The following is a 22361-nucleotide window of genomic DNA, read 5'->3' as shown; positions in this document are numbered from 1 at the left end:
GATAGGAACATGGGTAAATTTTTAGTTATGCACTGTAACTAAAAGTTTACCTTGGTGCCAGTAGTATGAAGGGTATTCATCAAGTTTTAATTAACATCTCAGAAAAAAATCAAGCTGCAATCATAAAACTTGGTGAGAGTGTTAATTCTTCTGTACATATTCAACCTTAAATATGACACATCTTCACATATGATGTATGACTTGGAGACTTTGGTTATAATAGTCTGCATTTTGACTGTTCAGGAAACATTCCATCTACAGTTTTTTCATCTAAGGAAAGAGGAAGAAGGCATTAAATGCCAATTCATTAGAATACAAGGAAGTGGATGGGGAGTGGTGGTAGTGGGGGTGTGTGAAAATGTTATAGTCTAAAGAAGCAGAAACTGTGACTGAGTGCTGAGCAGGAAGATCTGAGGGATTGCCATGGGGCAATAACATCCCCCTGGATAGCTTCCCACTATGATTCATCTTGACAGCCTGCAATAACCTCATGAGGATATATTAGTAGTATGTTTTTGTGATGGATTGCCCATTATGAGAATAATCTGCTAGTAACACACCATAGCTGTCCCAACAAACTCTCAGGATTACCTCATCCAATGATCATTGGTTCTCAACCATTTTCAGTGGTGGTAAATACCTATGTTTCCACCACTTGCTTTGCTTTTCATCTTTTAGTCATAGTGATACAGCCATCACTCATCCATGGCCGTTAGGGAGCTAAAGAAGTCATGAAGGCTGGCCTGTCACAGATGCAACATTTCCACTGCTGCCTGAGCTTGGTTGGCTTTTTGAATGGGAGTGAGCAGTCACAGAACCAAATGAGCAGTGGCCTTCCATGTTCATGCAGATATTGAGAACTGATCATTGACTGATTTTTCACTTTCTCAGCTATTGCCTTGACTGTAAAAAACTAATTTTTAAAGAGCAGAACCACTTGGTTCTGACACTGACTTGTTTGATGAGAGTGGAAGCATCTGCAGCCTTCTAAACTTGAAAAAGTTGTTATCTTCCAGCTCCACTTCCAGAATAAATTGACATACATATGCAAGTTGTTGTCTATCACCATCATGTGATGGCACATTGTTGCCATGCACTTCCACCAGCACAGTATAGCTGTCACAGCATTGTTCCCCTTCAAAGCAGAAAAGGATTTACCACTGATACTCAACTTTATGAATGGGCAGCACCATTTTGCTTTAGCTCCTCTACCAGTGTGCTGTGGTACTATGGTGTGGGAATTTCAATATGTCCAGGATGGCAGAGGTGTATGTGCAAAGAAACAATTGAAGTGATGATCAAAACTTTATGACTACCCATGCTAAGTTGCTGTTTCATGTAGATGCCCTCGAGTAATCTCCTAGGTGCAACTAGTTTGCTTGCTCAGTCATTCATTACCCACAGTGTGACAAGCTGAGGTGACAATAATGCACTAATAAAAGGTATTTCACATTCTATGTTTCAACAGGTACAGTTCATTTACAACTCTGTCGCATCATGTGTGTTGAAAGTATGGCACTGCACCTCCCACAGCTAAAAGCACTTGACAGTGACATCAGCAGTTTCAAGACACTTGTTGTTTATCTAAGAGAAAATCCATAAGTTTCCCTCACATGATAATTCAAAATTTGGAATGCATTCAAAAGAATTTTGCGTGTAATCCACAGAAGGTTTTTTTCCCCCATGTCAGCAAAGAGTTAGTGATTCAACTGCTACAAACCTCATGACAGTGATAAACAACAAACTGTTGAGCTTTGTGGGTTCATTCTGTAAGAGGAAATGGAAGACAACAATATTCTTTCATATTTAGAGCTCAGTGATGAAGATACATTCTATTCAAGTGGAAGAAAGAACCACTGCAACATAAAAATATGGGGACCATAGCAGTGATGTACCATAGTTGAGCATCAAAGAGACTCTCCAAAGATTGTACCATTTCACAAGAAAAAATTCAGAGCCCATTCTTTTTTGTTAGAAAAGCTGGTTACAGGGACCATATGGAGAATGCATTGGACATTGGCCTTTCCCACAGTTGTGAGAACATGATGGGGCACCAACTTACTGCCTAAAACTGAGCTGCTTTAATTACTGACAGGCTGTAAGTGGTGTACAGATTTGGCATTGCACCATTGATACTAAAGCTGCCTGATCTCACAGTATGTGATTTCTGTTTTGTGTTTGTGAAAGCTTCTATGTGCCTTTCCTTGCAACACATTTGGGTTAATCGTGATGTCACATAGTGACAACGGTGAATGCTTTAAGTCCAGACATACTTGCAAAAATGTGGGATGAATCTGAAAATTGTCAGGATGTTTGTCATGTTTCTGTTGGAGGACACAGTGTGTATTTTGGAATGTTAAATGAATACTTTGATCCCAAACTTAATTATAAAAAGTATCCAAATTTTGTATGTGAAAATAAAAACTTAAAAGTTAAAATGTACTGTATGTTTGTATCTTCATTCTTGTAGATTTGCTAAATTATATGAATATTTTTGAAACACTTTACAGATAGACATATCAGATGCCTTACCACTACAGCCAAGACCATGCACAGCAGTACTCAGGACCTGTTGAACAATATTTTCCCACATAAGCAATTTATTATTTGGTGCCCCATACCTCCCCTCCCCTCCCCTCCCTACCCCCTTTTCCTCAACACACTTTTACCCATATCAGTTCTTGCTACTAATTCTGGCACAGAAATCTTACAGCTGGAGCCCCAAGCAGCAGCATGTGTCACTTTGGCCTTAAATCAGCCAAGGCAGCAGCAATGGCTTCGTCAAAGGATTTCTCATCATAGCCAATTCTGTGGACGTCAACATTTAGATTTTTCACCTTCCTTAATCCATATGGTAACAAAGAGGCAGAGATAGTGCTGAAGTTGCTGCTAATTTCCATTCCTTTATGAAAATGCAGCCAAAATGGAATGTTTCTGCCACAGTGAGCCCAAGCTCATTTTTTACACTTAACTCTCAGGCTATGCTTTAGATTATAATACTACCTGCCTATGTAGACTATGCCTGGAAAAGTGTCATTGTTGCTTCTCAACATAATATTTGTTGTGTTTGTTTTATGTCACACATAAGGACCACTACAGCAGCTAAGAACCTTCACCATATCTAAACTAACATGAAAATCCCTGTGTGCTAGAAGCTGAGAATCATATAGTGTTAGATGTGGTTTGCAATGTTCTAGAATTCCTTTCCATTTTTGAGACTTCTTGTTTCCATGCTGATAAATTTATAAACTAATGTATGTAAAAAAATTAACACTTTTGCTAGAAGTTGTTTTTGGAGAGAAAGGGGGGGGGGGTGTACACTGGCAAATTTCCTATAAAGGTATTAATATGGCCCATGCTTACTTTCCAGAAATTTAGTTCCATGATTTAGAATACTGCAATCCTACAGAAATTCCAAATATCCCAGAATGCTCACATCAGTGACAGATTCATTGCCACTTAGATGACCGTTGTTGCATAAAAGTTCAGAAAATTATGGAGTATGCATAAATCCATACTTATAGAAAATAGACATAAAAATTAACTGCATGCAGATTTATGTAGTCACAATCTCAGATGAGATGGTAGAGAGTAGCCACAGGAGGAAATCATCAGCACTGGTTATATGGTATTATGTCCTCCAGTACAGTCCACATTACAGTGTATTTTAATTACACTGGTGTCGAAAGTTAAAGCAACAAATGGAAATGTGGCAAGATGGCATTTATTTTGCCACAAAACAGTAAAACAGTTGATAGTAAATTGCTAACAACATAAGGAATACAGACCATAAACAACTACAAAATGCATAATGGTACACAGAAATGTTCTTCATTTTTTTCCAGCTTAATGGTTTTGCACATACATTCTGACAACTGGTTAATGTGACCACCTCTGGCAGCAATACAAACCTGACAATGCTGTGAATGATGTCATCAATCCCATGTTGAGGCAATAAAGCCTATTCTTCCTGCAGAGCTGCTTGTAAGTGTTGGAGACTGGTTAGTGGATGCCGATGTGATGCAAACCATCTGCCTAGTGCATTGCAGACATGCTCTATCGAATTCAAATCGGGAGAGTCAGCAGACCACGCCATGTGTGCAATATCTCCTGCTTCAAAGAAAATGTCAACCACCCATGCTTTATGTCAAACATTACTATCCATCAGTACAAGGTCTGGGCCCACAGCATCACACAGCAATTGCACATGAGTCCCAAGATCTCATACCCAACAACAGTTAAACCTTACCAATTCATCGGTAGAATTTCATCAAGAGGTGTTCGAGTGATCAACATAATCTCTGCCCACACTATTAGGGATCCTCCTTGACATTGGTCTCTTTCCACAGTGTTTGGGTCCCAGAATCATGTTCCACATTCCCTCCAGATTGAATCCACCAAGAATCATTCTCCAGACCAAATAGGGAGTCATCCATGGAAGAAAATTGGCCCACTGTTTGACTGTCCAGGTAGCATGTTAATGACTCCACTCTAGGTGTTTCCTTCTGTGAAGATGCAGGTCTCCGACAATAAAGGCCACTCTTCTGAAGCCTTCTGTATGCCATTGGCCTTGATATAACATATCCAGTGGATGTTGTGAGGTCAGATGCCAGTTGATGTGCAGTACTAAGGTGGTACCATCATACCCTTCCAGCAGAATAATGGTCCTCTCTTTCTGATGACACACATGGTCGGCCCTGCCATGGTCTTTGGGATACAGTTTTGGTCTCTGTAAAGTGTTGCCACATCTGAAAAACAACAGAATGATTCACATTAAGCCATCAGGCCTTATCAGTTTGTGACTGTTTCCATTCCTCCTGTTGCCCTCCACTGCAGAGAGTCTGGTAGGTGTCTTCTCTGTGACATACCACACCATTTGTGACTGTGTACACAGCGATTGTGGATTTGGGACTATCCGGCAAACACTACCCCATTTGACAGGTGCCCTGATGTCATCGTTGGCGTGGTTGTCCATTGACTGGAATGCCATCTTCTGTGCATGCAGAACACAGTCGTATGAACATCTGTTGATAGTTTGTGTGATATAGGAACCAGCGATTTGTTGCTTTAATTTTGTTTTTGACACCAGTGTACATCTGAGTACAAAAAAGTGCCAGAACACTTGGTCCTTCTCTCACACCTGTAATATATAGAGCATTGTGTAGCCTTGGCCTATCACTTTCTTGAACTGTATGTGTAGTTTAAGGATGTATTTAGTACTTAATTGCATAATTATTCATTTGCCCATTAAGAAACATACATGCCATTTCAATGTGGTGTAATGTTTATCAAGGCACAAATGAAGTGAGAACCAGGATCCAAAAGATGGCATATGCAGAAGGACAGCACACATTGTATGTGACTAGCACCACCATACAACCAAAGAGGACAAATTTCAGACGTTATTGATAGTGAAATACTAATTAACAATGTGTGAGTAAGCATCATTAACTCTGTCGCCCTTTTGCTTGTCAATGGTAAGAGAAGGACTCCAAACAGAAATTAAGCAAAAAACCTTAGTCTCTATGAATAAGGTCACTTGCCAGTTTAATCTCTACTTCCTTGTTAACATTACCCCAGTAATTAGAAACGCATGCCAGTTATATGTGTTGTTATATTTCATTGCATGATTAGTAGCTAGGAAATGGTATGTAATTGTAGGTTTTCTTGGCTGTTGTGAGCATGTGAGATTTTTATGCTTTATACACCAGTCTTCCATGGACCTGATGACATGCCACAATTGCAGGGGATATATAGTAGACACCTGCCTTACGTATACTAAGACAATTCTTTGCATACACAAAGTGGGCCCTAATCATAGATGGCATTTGAAAAATACACTTCACATTGTATTTCCTCAGCATACAACCAATCCTGTTGAAAACAGAACCTGTGTAAGGCAAAGAAAGCTAGAGACTTACCTCTTAAAAATGATAGCCTATTCACTTGTTGAAATGTTGGTTGTTGTTGAGAATGTTACAGGGTTGCATTCATATAAGATATTTCAACATTTGATGTACTAGTAGAAGCTCAAGTTTAAATGTAAATCCTAAGAGTGCCAATGAAAAGAGTGCATAAAGATACTTAATATAAAGCACATGATGTTTACTTATATTTAATTATTTATTGATGGTCCGATGTGAGGGTATTTAAAATTGTCTGCCACAACAAGTTACAAGTTACTCAATGAGGTGACGTCTATGTTGGTTTGAGTAGCATTTGGGTGACAGCTTTTTGGCAGAGAGTTAGCCATACTGGTTTCACACTTTAATATTTTATGAGTGAGTCTCAGAACATCAGCTTGGAACTTAGATTCTGTTTCCTGTCTGTCATAATCTGGTAGTGAGCTGTTAGTTATTAATTTTGAGTGTGAAACTCTGATTAGTAGTCAGAACTTACAGTTAATTATACTAGTTTTGGTGATAGATTATTAAGAGATTTAAGAACTTCAACATTTTGCTTGTGGATTAAAGGATAATGGGGTGAAAGAGTGAAGTGTATTTTTGAAGACAAACCATTGGTCTTTAGTGAATCTGAGGTGCTTTGTTATTTTACATTGACGTACCAGTTAAATAATTTATTACGTAAGGGAAACTGCTAGCACATTAACTGCCCCGGTTATGTGTCACATGTTCAAATAACATTGCATTTATAGTTGGAACATTTTCCACTGTAGGGTCATTATTCATGAGTTTGACTGTTGTGGGATGAGAATAAATGTTTGATCTAAGCTATCCATACCTTTTTATTGTTGCGTGTTGTCACTGATACTTCTTGGTCATACTCATTCACTATTATTTATATTTGCAAACTTGCCTGAATTAGGACTGTTTCAACCAAATGAACACTTGGAAAACGTGCAGCATTTTCAGCTAGGACAGCTGGAAGACAAGTATGTGAGAGATGCACTCTCTTACAGTATCAAAAGTTTAAATAGGTTTAATCTTACAATGTTTTAGGTAAAATATCACTAAAAGGTTCAACAATACCAATATTATTAGATTACTAAGAAAAGCAAAATTAATAAGGAAAGTTTTGAAAAGAATTAAACAAGAAGTGATAACTCAGGTTTTAGTTTCTTTATTAGAAATAAGTTATTACAGTGAGTGGTGATCAATATTATTTTGAATATCTAATTAATAAGATCCAGATATTGTTAATAATTCATAACTGATGTATGGTAATATTCATGTGAAATCACCAAAAAAAAAAAGTAACAGTTAGTAGCATTTATATTACTCAACTGCAGTATTAAGATTGTGCGATTTACTATGTAGTACATATCTGACAAAAGATGATTAACTGAAAGAGTAACAATTTTAAGAAATTCCTCTATAATAAATGAAATGGAAACATGAATGTTTGTTCATGTATGCATCATGTTTCACTAAATCATATCTAACTATAGCTAAGGCAAGTTATGTTGGAAAATCTGTGGCAAAGTAGACTGTTCAAGTATTCACTGCAGAATTCTTCTGATATTGAGTACATTAATTTTTTGTTATTTAGTTTTCTAGAATAGGATCTACTCAACCTGATAAGCCAAGCAAACAACAACTTTAACAAATGAAACTGACACTGAGAATCAATTCAAGGAAGTTCGATCAGATCATGAGACCTGCTACAGGTAGTGGGCAAGAAAGTGTTTTAATAACAGGACAGTACACATCAAGCACACATCTAGTTCACATAGCAGGATTGTGTAAAAGAACTACTGTATTTTTTATCATTTATTTTTCTGTAGTATTTCTACATTTTATGCACTTAAACAATTGTTTATTTACATATGTATAAATTAAACTGGCAACACAAATTTGGAAATTAGACAGTAAACTGCAAACTTTCATAATGTTATTTCCATGTTTCATAGTCATACATTTCTTCAAAGTGTCAGCTAGCATGAGAATAAACACTGAATGATCAGAATAGTTAATTACTATTTTATGGACTTTACAAGCCAAATGACAACTTTTCTTCAAAACTACAGATATAACCAATATAACCTACACAATGTTGTGAGAGGAATTATATTAGTCACCTTTAGTTCAAAGTATTATACAAAGATAGTCAATTTACATAGACAAAACAAAAAAGGTTAATGTGATCTCCTTAGCTGGATGGCAAATAGTTAAACATAACAAAACTTGTTTAGAATCTAAGTGGAAAATTGATTTTTATACATTAATTTACCTTAAAGTAATGATTATGTTACTTAAGTGTACATTAATTTTAAATACCTTGAAAATATAAGCTAGAAACTCATTCTCCTCACAAAACACAACTTGAGAAAAGTTTTGAACTAAATACTGTTTGTAGTGTCCCACTCAATGTAGTTTCTCTTGTGAAATTTATCAACACATATTCCATGTTGTTAGGAAATATATTTTGTGAGTAATTGTGAGCAAACAACAATAATAACTACCACTGGTTTTACTTCAACAATATCTTACTTATTCGTAGCATTCAATCCACTTCTATGAAAAATATCCAAGATTTCTAATTCCAAGATATTATATGGTTAATGTCAGATTTTCTTCTAACTATGAGGAAAAAAACGTTCAGATACTGAGTTTCCATAAATAAAATTCATGTGGCAAACATAAATGTCATGTGTGTTCTTAATTTCTTTCCTTTTATGAAAGAGTGACATGGTTTGTACAGTTTGTTAATGTGCCACATGAGCAATCAAATAATGCTTCTAAAATTTAGTTAGTGCTGTATGATGAGAAATGGAATAAAATGCAGAACTTACTTTGTTATTTTATAATAACCAAATAATAAATTCCATTAACTGTTTCAAATGTAATAAGAAATTGACACAAAAAGTAGAGCAGGGCACATTTTCACTTGGATAAAGCTCAGAAAGACAACATTTGCAGTAAGGAATGTTTGTCATATGAATCAGTAATGTGAAACTAAGAGAATGATGACAAGGCAATGCATCTCCATGTGCCTAAATTTTGTTTATGTAATACTATGGAAATAAAGTAGGTATCATTCAGAAAAAAGATTTCAGTGGAATTTGAAGTGAGTATGTCTTCAAAATGATATAGCACAGTCTTACATCTACATCAAGAAATAAAATGACTGACTTGGATTGATGCAACACGCACAATCTTTCAGACATAATACTGGAAAAACTGTAGACATGCTTTATCATTAAGTATATAATGAGAGAATGCTATGTATTACATAAAGCATCTGAAGAAAGTGAAGCAATTACACATAAGTGAAGCAATTACACATTTACATGACTGGATAATTATGGGACCTGGTATATGATTGTGTCATATTGGCAGACTAAATGTTCATGTCGAGGGACCAACAATTGTATAATTTTTTTCCAACTTTTCTGCACATCATAATTTTTTTCTGGTACTGCATATAATTGTCAATGTAAAAGCAGTAATTCCAACTTTATAATGAACCCATCAAATGAGAGAATGTGTTACCTGTACATCATACCTTGTTTCTGTGGCTAATTTTGTTAGTTAGTGTGGCACTTTAGAGTTCCACAGCCCCTTTTGGTGAACATTTGTCATTACATGTGAATGTATTAAACACAAGAATGTCTACAAGGTTTGTACTTTTAAAGAAGTCTCTTAGTAATTTCATCAAACATTAGGTATATACTGTTCACATAAGGTAGAAAGTAATGACTGATCTAAATTAAATATCTACTTGTTTTTACTTTCTGCTTCATCTTCATTACTATCTGAATAATTCACTACAGCATATCTATAATTTTCAGGTTGTAGAGATTCATTTGCCATGTAACTTCTAACTAGTGTATGTTTCCAAGAGACTTCTAAGTGTTTTTCTAAATTTCTTTTTGGTTATACCTTCTTCTGCATCAACAAGAGAAATGTATTCACTGAGGATCGGGAGCTGTTTTGGCATAACCTAGGGTCTGTAATGCTCTTTTGATATCTTTGTACACAGTTGGGTCCTCAATTGTACCTGGTATCTGAAAAGAAAGAAAATAATCATATTCATAATGAGCAAAAATTCTTTTGAATCTGAAATATCAGTAAATTAGTGGACAATATTATGAAAACGACAGATTGCTACTCTACATATAGGGGAGATGCCGAGTTGTAGACAGGCACAACAAAAAGAATGCCAAAAACGTGAGCTTTTGGCTATAAAGCTTTCTTCCAAAGTGGACAGCACCCACACACACACACACACACACACACACACACACACACACACACACCACCACCACCACCACCACCACCACCAATTTATAAAACATTTTGGGGGGTGGGGCATACTGGGAGTCTTGCCCTGGGAAATTTACTATATACACTCCACCAGACACCGAGCGGTGTGTGGCAGAGGGCACAATCTGTGCCAAAGTCATATTTCACCCCCCCCCCCTCCCCCCCTCACTGTTCCACTCGCAGATCGCGCGAGGGAAAAACGACTGTCTGAGTACCTCAGTACAAGCTCTAATTTTCTGTATCTTTGAATGGTGATCATTGTATGATTTTAAAATTGGTGGTAATAATATATTCTCCACATCCTTAGTGAAGATCAATTTTTGGAATTTAGTGAGCAGCCCCTTCTGTTTAGCGCGTCATCTATCTGCAAGTGTGTCCCACTTCAAACTTTCTATGAGATTTGTAATGCTCTCACGATGGCTAAATCTACCAGTCACAAATCTTACTGCTCTTTTTTGGACCTTCTCAATCTCCTGAATCAGACCCAACTGATAAGGGTCCCATGCAGACGAACAATACTCTAAGACTGGACCATATTGTAAGCAATTTCCTTTATTGAAGGACTGCTTCGCTTCAAGATTCTATCACCAAACTGCAGTCTAGAGTTCACCTTGCCTGTTACTTGTGTAATCTGATCATTCCATTTGAGATCATTTCCAATTATCACACCCAAATACTTGACAGATGTTAACGCTTCCAAAGACTGGGCAATTATTTTGTACTCGTACATTAATGGAGATTTTCGCCTTGTTATACACAGTAGGTCACACTTACTTATATTGAGAGATAACTGCCAGTCATTACAATACACATTTATTTTCTGCAAATCCTCATTGATTTGTTCACAACTTTCGTGTGATACTACTTTTCTATAGACAACAGCATCATCAGCAAACAGTCTAATGCCACTGTCATACCATCAACCAGATTGTTTATGTAAATCGTAAAAAGCAGCAGACCTATTATGCTGCCCTGGGGCACACCTGAAGTTACGCTTGTTTCTGTTGAAGTCACCCCATTCAGGATGACATACTGCACTCTCTCTGTTAGAAAACTTTCTATCCAACCGCATATGTCATTGGATAGACCTTAAGCGCACACTTTTTGGAGCAAGTGACAATGCAGAACTGATCAAACACCATTCGAAAGTCTAGAAATATGGCATCAACCTGGGAGCCGGTATCTAGGGCCTGCTGTATACCATGCACAAAGAGGGCCAGCTGTGTCTCACATGACCGCTGTTTCCTAAAACCATGCTGGTTTCTGCAGATGAGCTTCTCAGAGTCTACAAAGGTCATTATGTCTGAACACAAAACATGTTCCATGATTCTACAACAAATCAATGTCAATGAAATTGGCTGGTAATTATGTGCATCTGATTTTCTCCCCTTTTTATAGATTGCTATGACCTGGGCCTTGTTCCAGTCCTGTGGAACTTTCCACTGTTCCAATGATCTCTGATAGATGATCGATAAGAATGGCACTATATTTGTATCATAGTCAACATATAATCTTACGGGGATACTGTCTGGGCCAGATGCCTTCCTGGCGTCTAAGGATCTTAACTGTTTTAACTGTTTTAGATGAAAAATAGTGAGTTTTTAAGTTTTTAAGCATTTTAGAGTCATATGATCAATATTAGAATTCTGAAAACTGGACTCTCAGTAACTCGACACTCGACAAGGCTGACACATTTTTAGTCTTTGGAAAAAGAAACAAAACATAAACAGGCACGGTATTTTTGTAAAAAGCTAATTTAATTTACAGTAATAATCATGCTCATAGATTATTACAGAGCAGTGAATATATAGCTCTGAAAAGACTGAAATTATATTTAAATAAATCCTAAACTATCATTAAAAGAATAAAATATAAAATATTGCTCTCACACAGTAACAGCACTTTGATTAATAAGTGAAATAGCTAATTTCACCTTACTTTGAATAAGGCTCAGGGTTCATTAAATAAAAAAAATATCTCCAAAGTTAATGCTTTAATACAGTTAATAAAGTTAATACTGTATGCCTAATACTTTCAGTCAAAAAATATGTAATAGTGGGTTTTAATTGGATCTTACACCCTAAAAATATTTAGGTATTTGAAAATAACTAATACAGTACTATAGTAATATAGTAATACAGTACTAAACTAGTGCCAATATTTTGAAACTGAAAATTTGACATTGTGTATGTATTTAATTCTCTGTTTTATAAAGATTTTTAATATTGCTCCAAATGCCATTATTAGGGTTAGAGTGTCTTTAGAAAAGTGCAAATGTCAACCATCTGAATGGATTACTGAATATGAAGCCATTAATGACTGTTCAGATATCCAATTCATCCAAAACATCTCAATGGGCATGAAGAACAGCCAAGTTGTTCAATCGCTTCTGTCCCATTGTTGATCGGAGATATGACTTCAGACATCTAAGGGCACTAAATGACTGTTCTGCTGTGATTGGAACTACTTGGAGAAATTTAATGCATTTCCCTACTTTGTATAACATTTCTCCAACTACAGAATCTTGTGTAATGTACTTTCTTATATCACGCATGTTTTTTAAGACCAGTTGTTTTTTATTAGTGATATCAGCTAACATATTCAAGTGTAAGTGCAGTCTCTCAATGTCTAGGTCATTTTTGAACAACTCAGTTGGTTTATCCAAATTTGTTTCACCTCTGTTTACTAAAAGCTAGCACTCTTGTTCAACTGCAATGAGCTGTGTGAGTCCAGTTGAAGCAAACTGCTCAGTAGTGCAAGATTGCATCATTTCACAAACTTGAATGTAAATAGCTTTGTAGTATTCCTTTGGGGTTTTGAAAGTGTGCAGTGAGCTGGCTTCATTGTTTTCATACTTCTTTGGTATACTTCAATTCCAAGGAAGCGAAGGATCATCAACTTGTGAATGTTTTTCTTCCAAACACAATTCCCAAAGGCGTTCAAAACTATCACACCTTTAATTCAATATACAAATCAAGCCCTCATATATTTTTTCCAGATCAGCAACACTTAGTTGAGGGCATTGAATTTTTTCATTGACATCCTCTACTGGGTTCACTGCATGGCAATAAAGACAGAAAAAGAAATAAGTCTTAAATTGTAACATTGACTCAAGGTAGCCTGCACATTTGTAACCTGCCGCTGTTTTGTCCTCTGCAGAAAATGCTTCAAAAACCTCTAGAAGTTCTTCAAAGTTTTTCAGTATTCTCAAGATACTAGGAGCTTGCATAGTCCATGGAGTCGGGCAATGGGGTCACTGGCCAGCTTGGCCGTTGGCGCTCTCACAGCGTATGCTTCTGAAAAGTCCCATCCTTTTGTTGGATCCCCTTACAGTGTTTATTAAGTCCTTGGCTAAAGCTATAATATCCCTCATAGATGTAAGATGGCAGAGACTGTCTACAACTGCCAAGTCTAAACTGTGAGCAGTGCAGTTTACATAATGTGCTTTTGTTGTATATCCAAAACTAACTTTTTTTAGTCCTTAGAAATTACCTCTCATCTTTGAGGCACCATCATAGCACTGTCATCTTAAGTTATCCACTGAAATATCAAGATGAGCAAAAACGTCTTTTAAAATACCAAACAGAGTTTGTGATCTAGTGTTGTGGGTCTCGTATTAGCCAATAAAGTCTTTGTTGATGATTAAGGAATCATCAACAGTACAAATACAAAATGACACTTGCTTGTCAATTGAAGAATCACTTGTTTTGTCAACCATAATAGAAAAATGTTCAGTCTTCTTGATTGAAGCCAATACCTTTCTCAACATAGACTTTCCTAGTACATAAATGATCTCATTTTGAATATTGTGTGGTGTCCACTTATACCCCAAATGCCCTAACCAATCTTTAAACTCAGGTATGTCATTCTTTTGGAGTTCCAACAAGTGAAAAGAATTTCAGTTTACATCTTTGTGCCCTCTAATTGCTAGTCCTTGTCAGCATAGAAATTGCATGGTGGCTCTTGCCTCAAGAGCTAAACAGCCTTTCTTCATCTAACTGTTCATTCAATTCATCTAACTGTTGATTCAATTGGGAGGCCACACTTTGGTTAGTGATAGAATTTAGTTTCAGAACACCTTCTTTATGCGTAAATATATTTTCATGAAGACAGAATTTTTCTAAAGCCTTTTTCCAGTTAGAGAACCCTACGGAAGTAAATGCATCTTCTTTTTTCGAAGAAAATAGTAATAGATTTTTAGCATCTGCCTCTTTGCAGGTTTTGCAAAAACTTTTTTGGTAGATGATTCATATTCTAGCCATGTATATTTGGTCAACCAAGACTTCTGAAATGATCTTCCCTTACCAGATTGTTCAGGTTTCGGCTGTGAATGGTTCTCACTCGAAGACGACGAAGCAATTGATGACACAATAACTGTTGGAAGTTGACTTGCAGTATCATCAATTTCCAAGTGTGCCTTTTTGGTAACAAATTTATCCATTGCAAACTTAATTCACAATTAATAAGAGACTAAAGTAAACGAATAAAATATAGTCATATAAAATGGCCCACTAGACACTAAAGTCAGAACAATAAACACGTCTGCAGCATGCACCGAATGAAACTGATGCCACTCTAATGCATGGGACAGAAATACTTGTTGCCTTTGGACATATGAATGGGCATATTTATGAGTCATGAGCTAGCCAGCTGGTGATGGTTTGTGACTCCCGGCAGCAGTCACGAAGACTCAGCTGATAGTGCCTGATAGCTATGTGGGGTAGCCGCAAGTGTGATGAAATAGTGTTAAGATGGTAAATACCAACAAAGCTTCCAGATTTGCTGTACTTTTTGGAAGCGAGTGACCGGCCATTGGATAGACCAATGTGTATTCTTCCCATTTCTGTAACTAGAGTAAGTAAATAAGGTATGTTAGGAATAATATACATATGATTTGGCTGCAACATGAACTACATAAACTGAGAGTAATGTTTTTTTTTTTTTTTTTTTTTTTTTTTTTTTTTTTTTTTTTTTTTTTTTTTTTTTTTTGAATGGCCCACTTCTTCCACACTTGTCACAATTACAATGACATAGATGGAAAGTGTTATACCATGAATGCCTTAAACATATTATACCAAACTACTATTCCTGTATTTTCATGCTTGGGGGACATCATGATTACAATTTCATCATTATGTGAGCTAATTTTCAGTACAAAAATAAGTCCTTGTTACAGATGAAGTACGGTGTGAGTATATGACAGCTGTTGGGTGTGTCCAACTCTACTGGATCATTTCATATGGAGATCACAAAACAGTACAGCATTCCCAGAGGACATGCACGTGCAGCTTATGGCCATCTTTCAGACTTTGGGAAAGATCAACTCATTGGCATGACTGCATGAGGGACAGGGCAGCATCGTACTAACAGACTGCACAACAACAACTTTATGAAAAGGATAGACAGCTATTCAGCATAAAGGTGACTCGTTGAATTGCAGACAGGTACAATGAAAAGACTGTTACACACTGAGATTTCAGCTTATGCCTTCTTATGCCTTCTTCAGAAAAAGACACACACACACACACACACACACATATGCACACACACGCGTGTGCACGTCATTTACCACTAATATCATACCACAGACAACAAAGACTTACATGCTGTAGAGCAAGAGGTGACTGAGACATTGAGTGACATTATGTGGTGTTCAGTGATGAGTCTCTCTTCTGTTTGTTATGATCTGATTGATGCCAACATGTCTGTAGATGTCCCAGTGATAGGACACATGAAATAGCAGTTCCTGAGACCCATACCTCTCTAGCTCCTGGAACCATGGTGTGGAGGGCTATTGCATATGATAGCCAGACTAATTTGGTCATTGTTGAAGGGAGGCTGAATTCTCACCAGTAAGTGGCAATAATGGTAAATCCTCTTGTCATAAACTTCATGACTGTGGTACCAAATATCAAATTCCAGCAGAAAAATGCAAGATCCCACACCAAAGTTCACACCACAAGCTCCTTGAGAACTATATGGCCCATGATTCACCTGCCCAACTCCTGATTTGTCACCCATGGGGCATGGCTGGGATGTGATGGAAAGATGTCTACAGTTATACCAGCCTCAAACCAGCAATCTTCACTAACTGACACAGTGTGTGGTGCAGGTGTGGCATGATATTCATCAAGATGATATTCAGAAGCTGTCTGCTTCAGTGCCACATTGAATACAAGGAATTTTCATGCCCATATGGGTCATATCTCATAATAATGTCGATGAACTTCAGTTATGATTGGAATGAAATTTTAATCATTTAATACCTGTTACATGATGAATCTCTTTACAAAATTAGATAAATATTGGACTGGTGCTTCACTTTCCATTTCCATCATTGTATTTTTTCTCTGTTTTGATGTACTTTAAACTGAAAATCTCATTCATCAGACATGATTTGCATTTATAACAGTACTTATTCCTTAAACATGGTGAGAAGATTCTTGTTCTTTTGATCATTATAGACTGTAAAATGCTTTTGCATGGGATAGTTCTCATCAGGAGTCATCTAAAACTACAGAAGAATACATGAAAGGGCAGACACATTATTCTGAGTGTAAAATGAGAACATCCACAGTGAAATTTTCTAAGTTGCAAATAATATAATGTTTCAAAACAAGTAAGTGAGGTGTGCAATGATATATTGAATTTGACCAGAGAAACAGGCTCCAAAAGTTCTACTGGAGTCTCTGCTGAAAATCATTTGTCACCAGAACATTTAAAAAGGGTCACAATTTCCAGACTACATCATTCTTAATCAGAGATGTCTTTCAGTCTATATTACTGAAAAGCTTGGAAATTGTTATCAACTCATACTAATTACAGCCTGGCCAGTGAGGATGTTGTTTAAATAAAAGCTAATCATGTCTCATGAATGAGCCTTTCAGTTTGTGGTGTTGTAAGGCAGGAAAAGGAAAAAAAAAGTAAAGTAGGAATCAGGGTTGTCCTTTGTGGAGGGTAGAATAGAGGTCTTAGAGTGATTTAGGATATAACTATTAATTTCACTGTTATATGAGTTTCTCATAACAAACTTTGGTATCCATAGTGGTAGGTGGAGGTACATTTCAAGTTTGGAAAGGCAACAGGGATTATGAGTTACATTTCCATCATAGATGTGAAGGTCATTGGCAGTTTTAGACTTCTGGGGGTGTGTTTCAATTCAGTGAAGGGGTGTATGATTTTCCTGTGACAGCTTATTAACTGATGAATGCCTTAAACCATCAAAAAACCGGCCAGTAGACTCGGCAAGTGTTGTTAAAGTGAGAATCAGCTGTATTTTTTGTAAGCATTGGCTTCAGCAGCCATTTTCAATGCCAATAAAATTGTTCTGGGTGTGTGACCACATTGCCAATATGTAAAACTACCAATGTCTCACGCAATATTGCAACTTAGCAAAAATAAAAATAAAAAGCACCCTGAGGAATGCACCTACAATAGTGGCCGAAAAGTTGGAAGTTTTACACAATGACCATACAGTCACAGGACCAGAAGAATTTTATTGACTGCAGTCAGCTATATTGTTTGCATTTGAATAAACATGTTTCAATGTATGTGACTGTTGAAGCACTGTTTCTTTGGACTGGATCCTGGGAATATGTTTCTTTGCAGAGATTTCTGATAACATTGCACAATGATAGTTGTAGGTTAGTGATCAGATTTAGTTATATATTTCAATGCAGTCTGCTTACAACAGAGCTGATAGCTATATAGACTGTAGCGTGATTGCATGCATCATCTTGACAGGATTGTAATGATGACAGTAACAGATCTTCTCCACCATGACCTCAAGCTATCAAAGAAGAGGTAAAAAGGCAGTGCCTGATTTGTGATGGTACACACCAGTGCTCCCCATTGGCACCTCTGACAAAAAGGATTAGTAGTGCCTATTTTGTAATGTGGTATGATTGAACCTTATTTTTTACCCATACAAATGTTGTATTCACACTTTTAAAATTATCAGAAAAGCATTAAAATAAAGTTTTAAGAAATCTAAATTTCAAACACCCCCTCTCCAAGAAGGTCACACCACCAGTTTCTTTTCTATTTCTTTTTTTACAAATCAAGCACTGGAAAAATGTATTTATTCTTCAAAACAGAAAATCTTTAACAAGGATATCAATGACACAAAGTTTGAGTTTTTTCTCATTTTGCAACAAATCGAAAGGGGAAAGTACACAGAAACTATGAACTCACTTGTGTACTAAATTTTTAAACTATTTCACTGTCACATAATCTAAAACCACTGGACTGCCAATTTTCAACTTCTTATCAAGCTCTTTCACAGTGATAAAATGTGAGGTTGTAGTCGACACCTGTTTTTTGTTCTGTTTGTTGCTCTATTTATGTGATTACCAATTTTCTTTTAAGCCAGAGCTGAAGAGCAATAGCATCAGGAAAGAGGTTAACATGCCAAAGAACTATCTTTTAGTTATTATTAAAGGGTCTTTACAATAGTCATTGAGCTTTTTGTCTGGTTTTGGACACATCAACTTCTTCAAGTGTTATGATCAAATGATTTTGTTCATGTTCCACCACTGGTAATGCTGTTGTCAGTGTGAAGCCTTTATGGTTTGTCTCTTCACAAAATGCATTCAATGATATGTATTCAGATATCAGAACAGACACTTGTGTTCCGGAATATAATTTATACAACACCAAAGAAAGAGGAAATGTGGGATTATGCCTCTGTAACTGAGTGGTCACCATGTCTAACCGTCAAGCAGAGGACTGAGTTTGAGTTCCCAGTACTACCTTGGATTTTGTTTAGTGGGAGGGCTGTGTAAAGGGAAAAAGTTATAATGGTGCTTGGAGCCAGTGACAGAGTCCCAGGATAGTAATAAGGCTATGTTGGAATCAGCCAGCCCTGGTCAGCAGCCCATGTGCTGGGCGGATCTCTACTTCTTCCATATCACAGCCTTCCTCATGCCAGGCTGGTCACCAGGAGGAATTACAGCATGATCTACTGCTGGTTTTGACAGCCACTCATTGCCTTCATTTCAGGTGATTGAGCACAACACACAAACACCTCAACTTCCATAAAGTCAGTGGGCAGCAGCAGCATTTAAGCCTGTCAGAACCAGCCTGTCATCATTCAATGAGATGACCAATATGATGCACAGTCTGTGTCAAATGGAATCCTCACCATCACAATGCCATCACTGGGCTGTGAATGAGGGGCTTCTGCCCATCTGCCCATCCCTGGTGGTCAACATTCCAGCAGCTGCCTGGGTCCAGATTTTGACTCTACAAAATACAAGCACCATGCTGCTGTGATGCTGCAACCTGCAGCAAACTACAAGATGTTGCCACGTCGACCTGCACCATGCTGAAGCTGAGTCACACAAAGTGTCCAGGTTGTTGTCATTGAGCCAGCATCTCTGTTTAAGCAGGTCATGTCCATGCATCTCCGGCTGTTCTTATGCTTGGGGCTACAATGCCAGAATATAAAATGAGGATTGAAACAAACTCAAATCACTAAACAGGTTGGATGGATTAATTAAACATCTAATTGTGCTCATCCTCATACATGTTATAGCCACTTCTTACCAGTACATGGTGGAACTAACAAGGGAACATTCCCAAGCATCAATCAATGATCTTGATGAAACTTGGCAGTTGTGTAGAGGGTGTAAAATAATGCAATACATACTTTTTGTTTGTGTCCAATTTCGCTTTTAAGGAGGTAAAACATGTACCAAAAGGTAATTTGGCATTTTGGATTTGGAGAGAGTATCTTCAAAACAATTATATATAAAAAATGATTCTCATATAATATTTAATATGTATTAATGTTCTTGGAAACTGCATAATAGAATTTTGTAATAATTTGAAATTTTGCAAAATGCTCCCCCCTACCCCCACCATTAATTAATTTTGAAAAGTGAAAACTTTTGTTACACAATAGACTAAAGAAACTTTGAAGCTACATCCATCCATATGTAATAAAGCTGATTCATGAAATACCATTTTTGGAAAATATGCTGTACACAATGTGCTGTTGGAGTATTTTCTACATACCTAATGAAAATATCTAAACATTCATTATTAGTCTAGTTATTTATTTTACTAATATTTGTTTCATGTTTTAAATTCTTTTTTTTCTGATTTTTTAGTTTACCATGTCACATATGTGTATTTTGTTAACTGGAAATAATAAGTAACTCATTAAAGATACAAAATCATTACAGTAATGGTAATATGCAACTAAATGCTTAAAACATGTTTTCTTTCACCATTCACATAAAATTAATGAAATTTCTTAATGTAATATACACAACTGAGAACACACTATAAAACTAAATTCAGCAGGATTTCAAATTGTCATGGGTGATCCTCTAAATATCCTGATTTGTATCAGGCATATTTCAGTATGTTGATGAAGAAGTACCTTGTCCTCAGGTACAATGCTCTATATGATTCTTTCACACTGGCAGACATAAGCATCTAATAATAATACAGATTTTTCTCCCATGCTGGGGAATAACACATCTTTCAGATATCTTTTGACCTGGTCAGACTTTTATTTATCAGGTTTTGGTGCTGTCACGAGGACATTTGGGGCTTCAAAAGCAGATTCTCTAACTCTTGGTCCAAAATCACCACTATTTTCTTATAAAATTATGAAAAGGCTGGTGGTCAGTGTGAAAAAACCATTTTGACCATTATACCTGAAGACAAGCAACTTGTTCATTAGGTGATTGCAAAGGACTCAGCGGCACAGGTACAGACTTGCTACATATACAGCTTTTAATACTGTAAGAACTTTGTGAGAAGATTTTTAGATCTAGTTCTGTTTGATGTCAATCACCACTTAATAGACAACATAATTAAGTTGCAGTCATTACAACACAATGAATTCTTTTTGCCACAGCTTTCCAGTGTGCTGAAATGTGCCTGATATGAATCAGAATATACAGGGTTATTACAAATGATTGAAGCGATTTCACAGCTCTACAATAACTTTATTATTTGAGATATTTTCACAATGCTTTGCACACACATACAAAAACTCAAAAAGTTTTTTTAGGCATTCACAAATGTTCGATATGTGCCCCTTTAGTGATTCGGCAGACATCAAGCCGATAATCAAGTTCCTCCCACACTCGGCGCAGCATGTCCCCATCAATGAGTTTGAAAGCATTGTTGATGCGAGCTCGCAGTTCTGGCACGTTTCTTGGTAGAGGAGGTTTAAACACTTAATCTTTCACATCACTATGCGTGAAACTTGCCCGCACGCGTTCAACCGTTTCTTCGCTCACTGCAGGCCGACCCGTTGATTTCCCCTTACAGAGGCATCCAGAAGCTTTAAACTGCGCATACCATCGCCGAATGGAGTTAGTAGTTGGTGGATCTTTGTTGAACTTCGTCCTGAAGTGTCATTGCACTGTTATGACTGACTGATGTGAGTGCATTTCAAGCACGACATACGCTTTCTTGGCTCCTGTCGCCATTTTGTCTCACTGCGCTCTCGAGTGCTCTGGAGGCAGAAAACTGAAGTGTGGCTTCAGCCAAACAAAACTTTATGAGTTTTTCTATGTATCTGTAGTGTGTCGTGACCATATGTCAATGAATGGAGCTACAGTGAATTTATGAAATCGCTTCAATCATTTGTAATAGCCCTGTATAAAGGATCACCTGCAAACATTTGAAATCCTGCTGAATTTAGATTTATATTGTGTTCTCTGTTATGTACATTTTGTGAAGAAATTTTGTTCATTTTATGTGCATGGTGTAATAAAACATTGTGTTTAAGCATTTATTACAGATCATCATTATTGTGCTGATTTTGTATCATAATAATAAGTTACTTATTATTTTCAATAATAAAATACACATGCATGAAACAGTAAACTAAAACAATTAAAATGTAAAATAACAATTTAAAACATAAACAGCACAAGTAAATAACTAGACTAATAATGAATGTTTAAATATCTTCATTAGGTATGTTGAAAATACTCTGACGGAACATTTTGTACGGTATATTTTCCAAAAATTGTATTTCAGAAACAGGCTTTATTACAGAAGGCTGTATGTAGCATCAAAGCTTCTTTAATTTATGTTTTAACAAAAGTTTTCACTTTTCAGAATTAATTAATATTACACCATTAATTAATTTTGAAAAGTGAAAACTTT

The 22361-nt window shown here is 36.6% G+C and overlaps 1 protein-coding gene across 1 annotated transcript in view; it reads right to left on the bottom strand.

The window, feature by feature from the left end:
- Nucleotides 1-7268: 7268 nt before the first annotated feature.
- The window catches only part of LOC126470040 (acyl-CoA synthetase short-chain family member 3, mitochondrial), a 324267-nt gene continuing 309174 nt past the window's right edge, over nucleotides 7269-22361 (bottom strand). Inside the window, exon 14 of the mRNA XM_050097536.1 lies at nucleotides 7269-9967. Coding sequence (XP_049953493.1) covers nucleotides 9872-9967 — 96 coding nt within the window. The 3' untranslated portion in view covers nucleotides 7269-9871. The remainder of the gene's footprint in view (nucleotides 9968-22361) is intronic.

Source organism: Schistocerca serialis, chromosome 3, assembly GCF_023864345.2.
Source record: "Schistocerca serialis cubense isolate TAMUIC-IGC-003099 chromosome 3, iqSchSeri2.2, whole genome shotgun sequence".
In the NCBI taxonomy this organism is placed as follows: domain Eukaryota; kingdom Metazoa; phylum Arthropoda; class Insecta; order Orthoptera; family Acrididae; genus Schistocerca; species Schistocerca serialis.
Note: the sequence above shows the minus strand (reverse complement) of the source record. Positions and strands in the feature narration are given on the sequence as shown.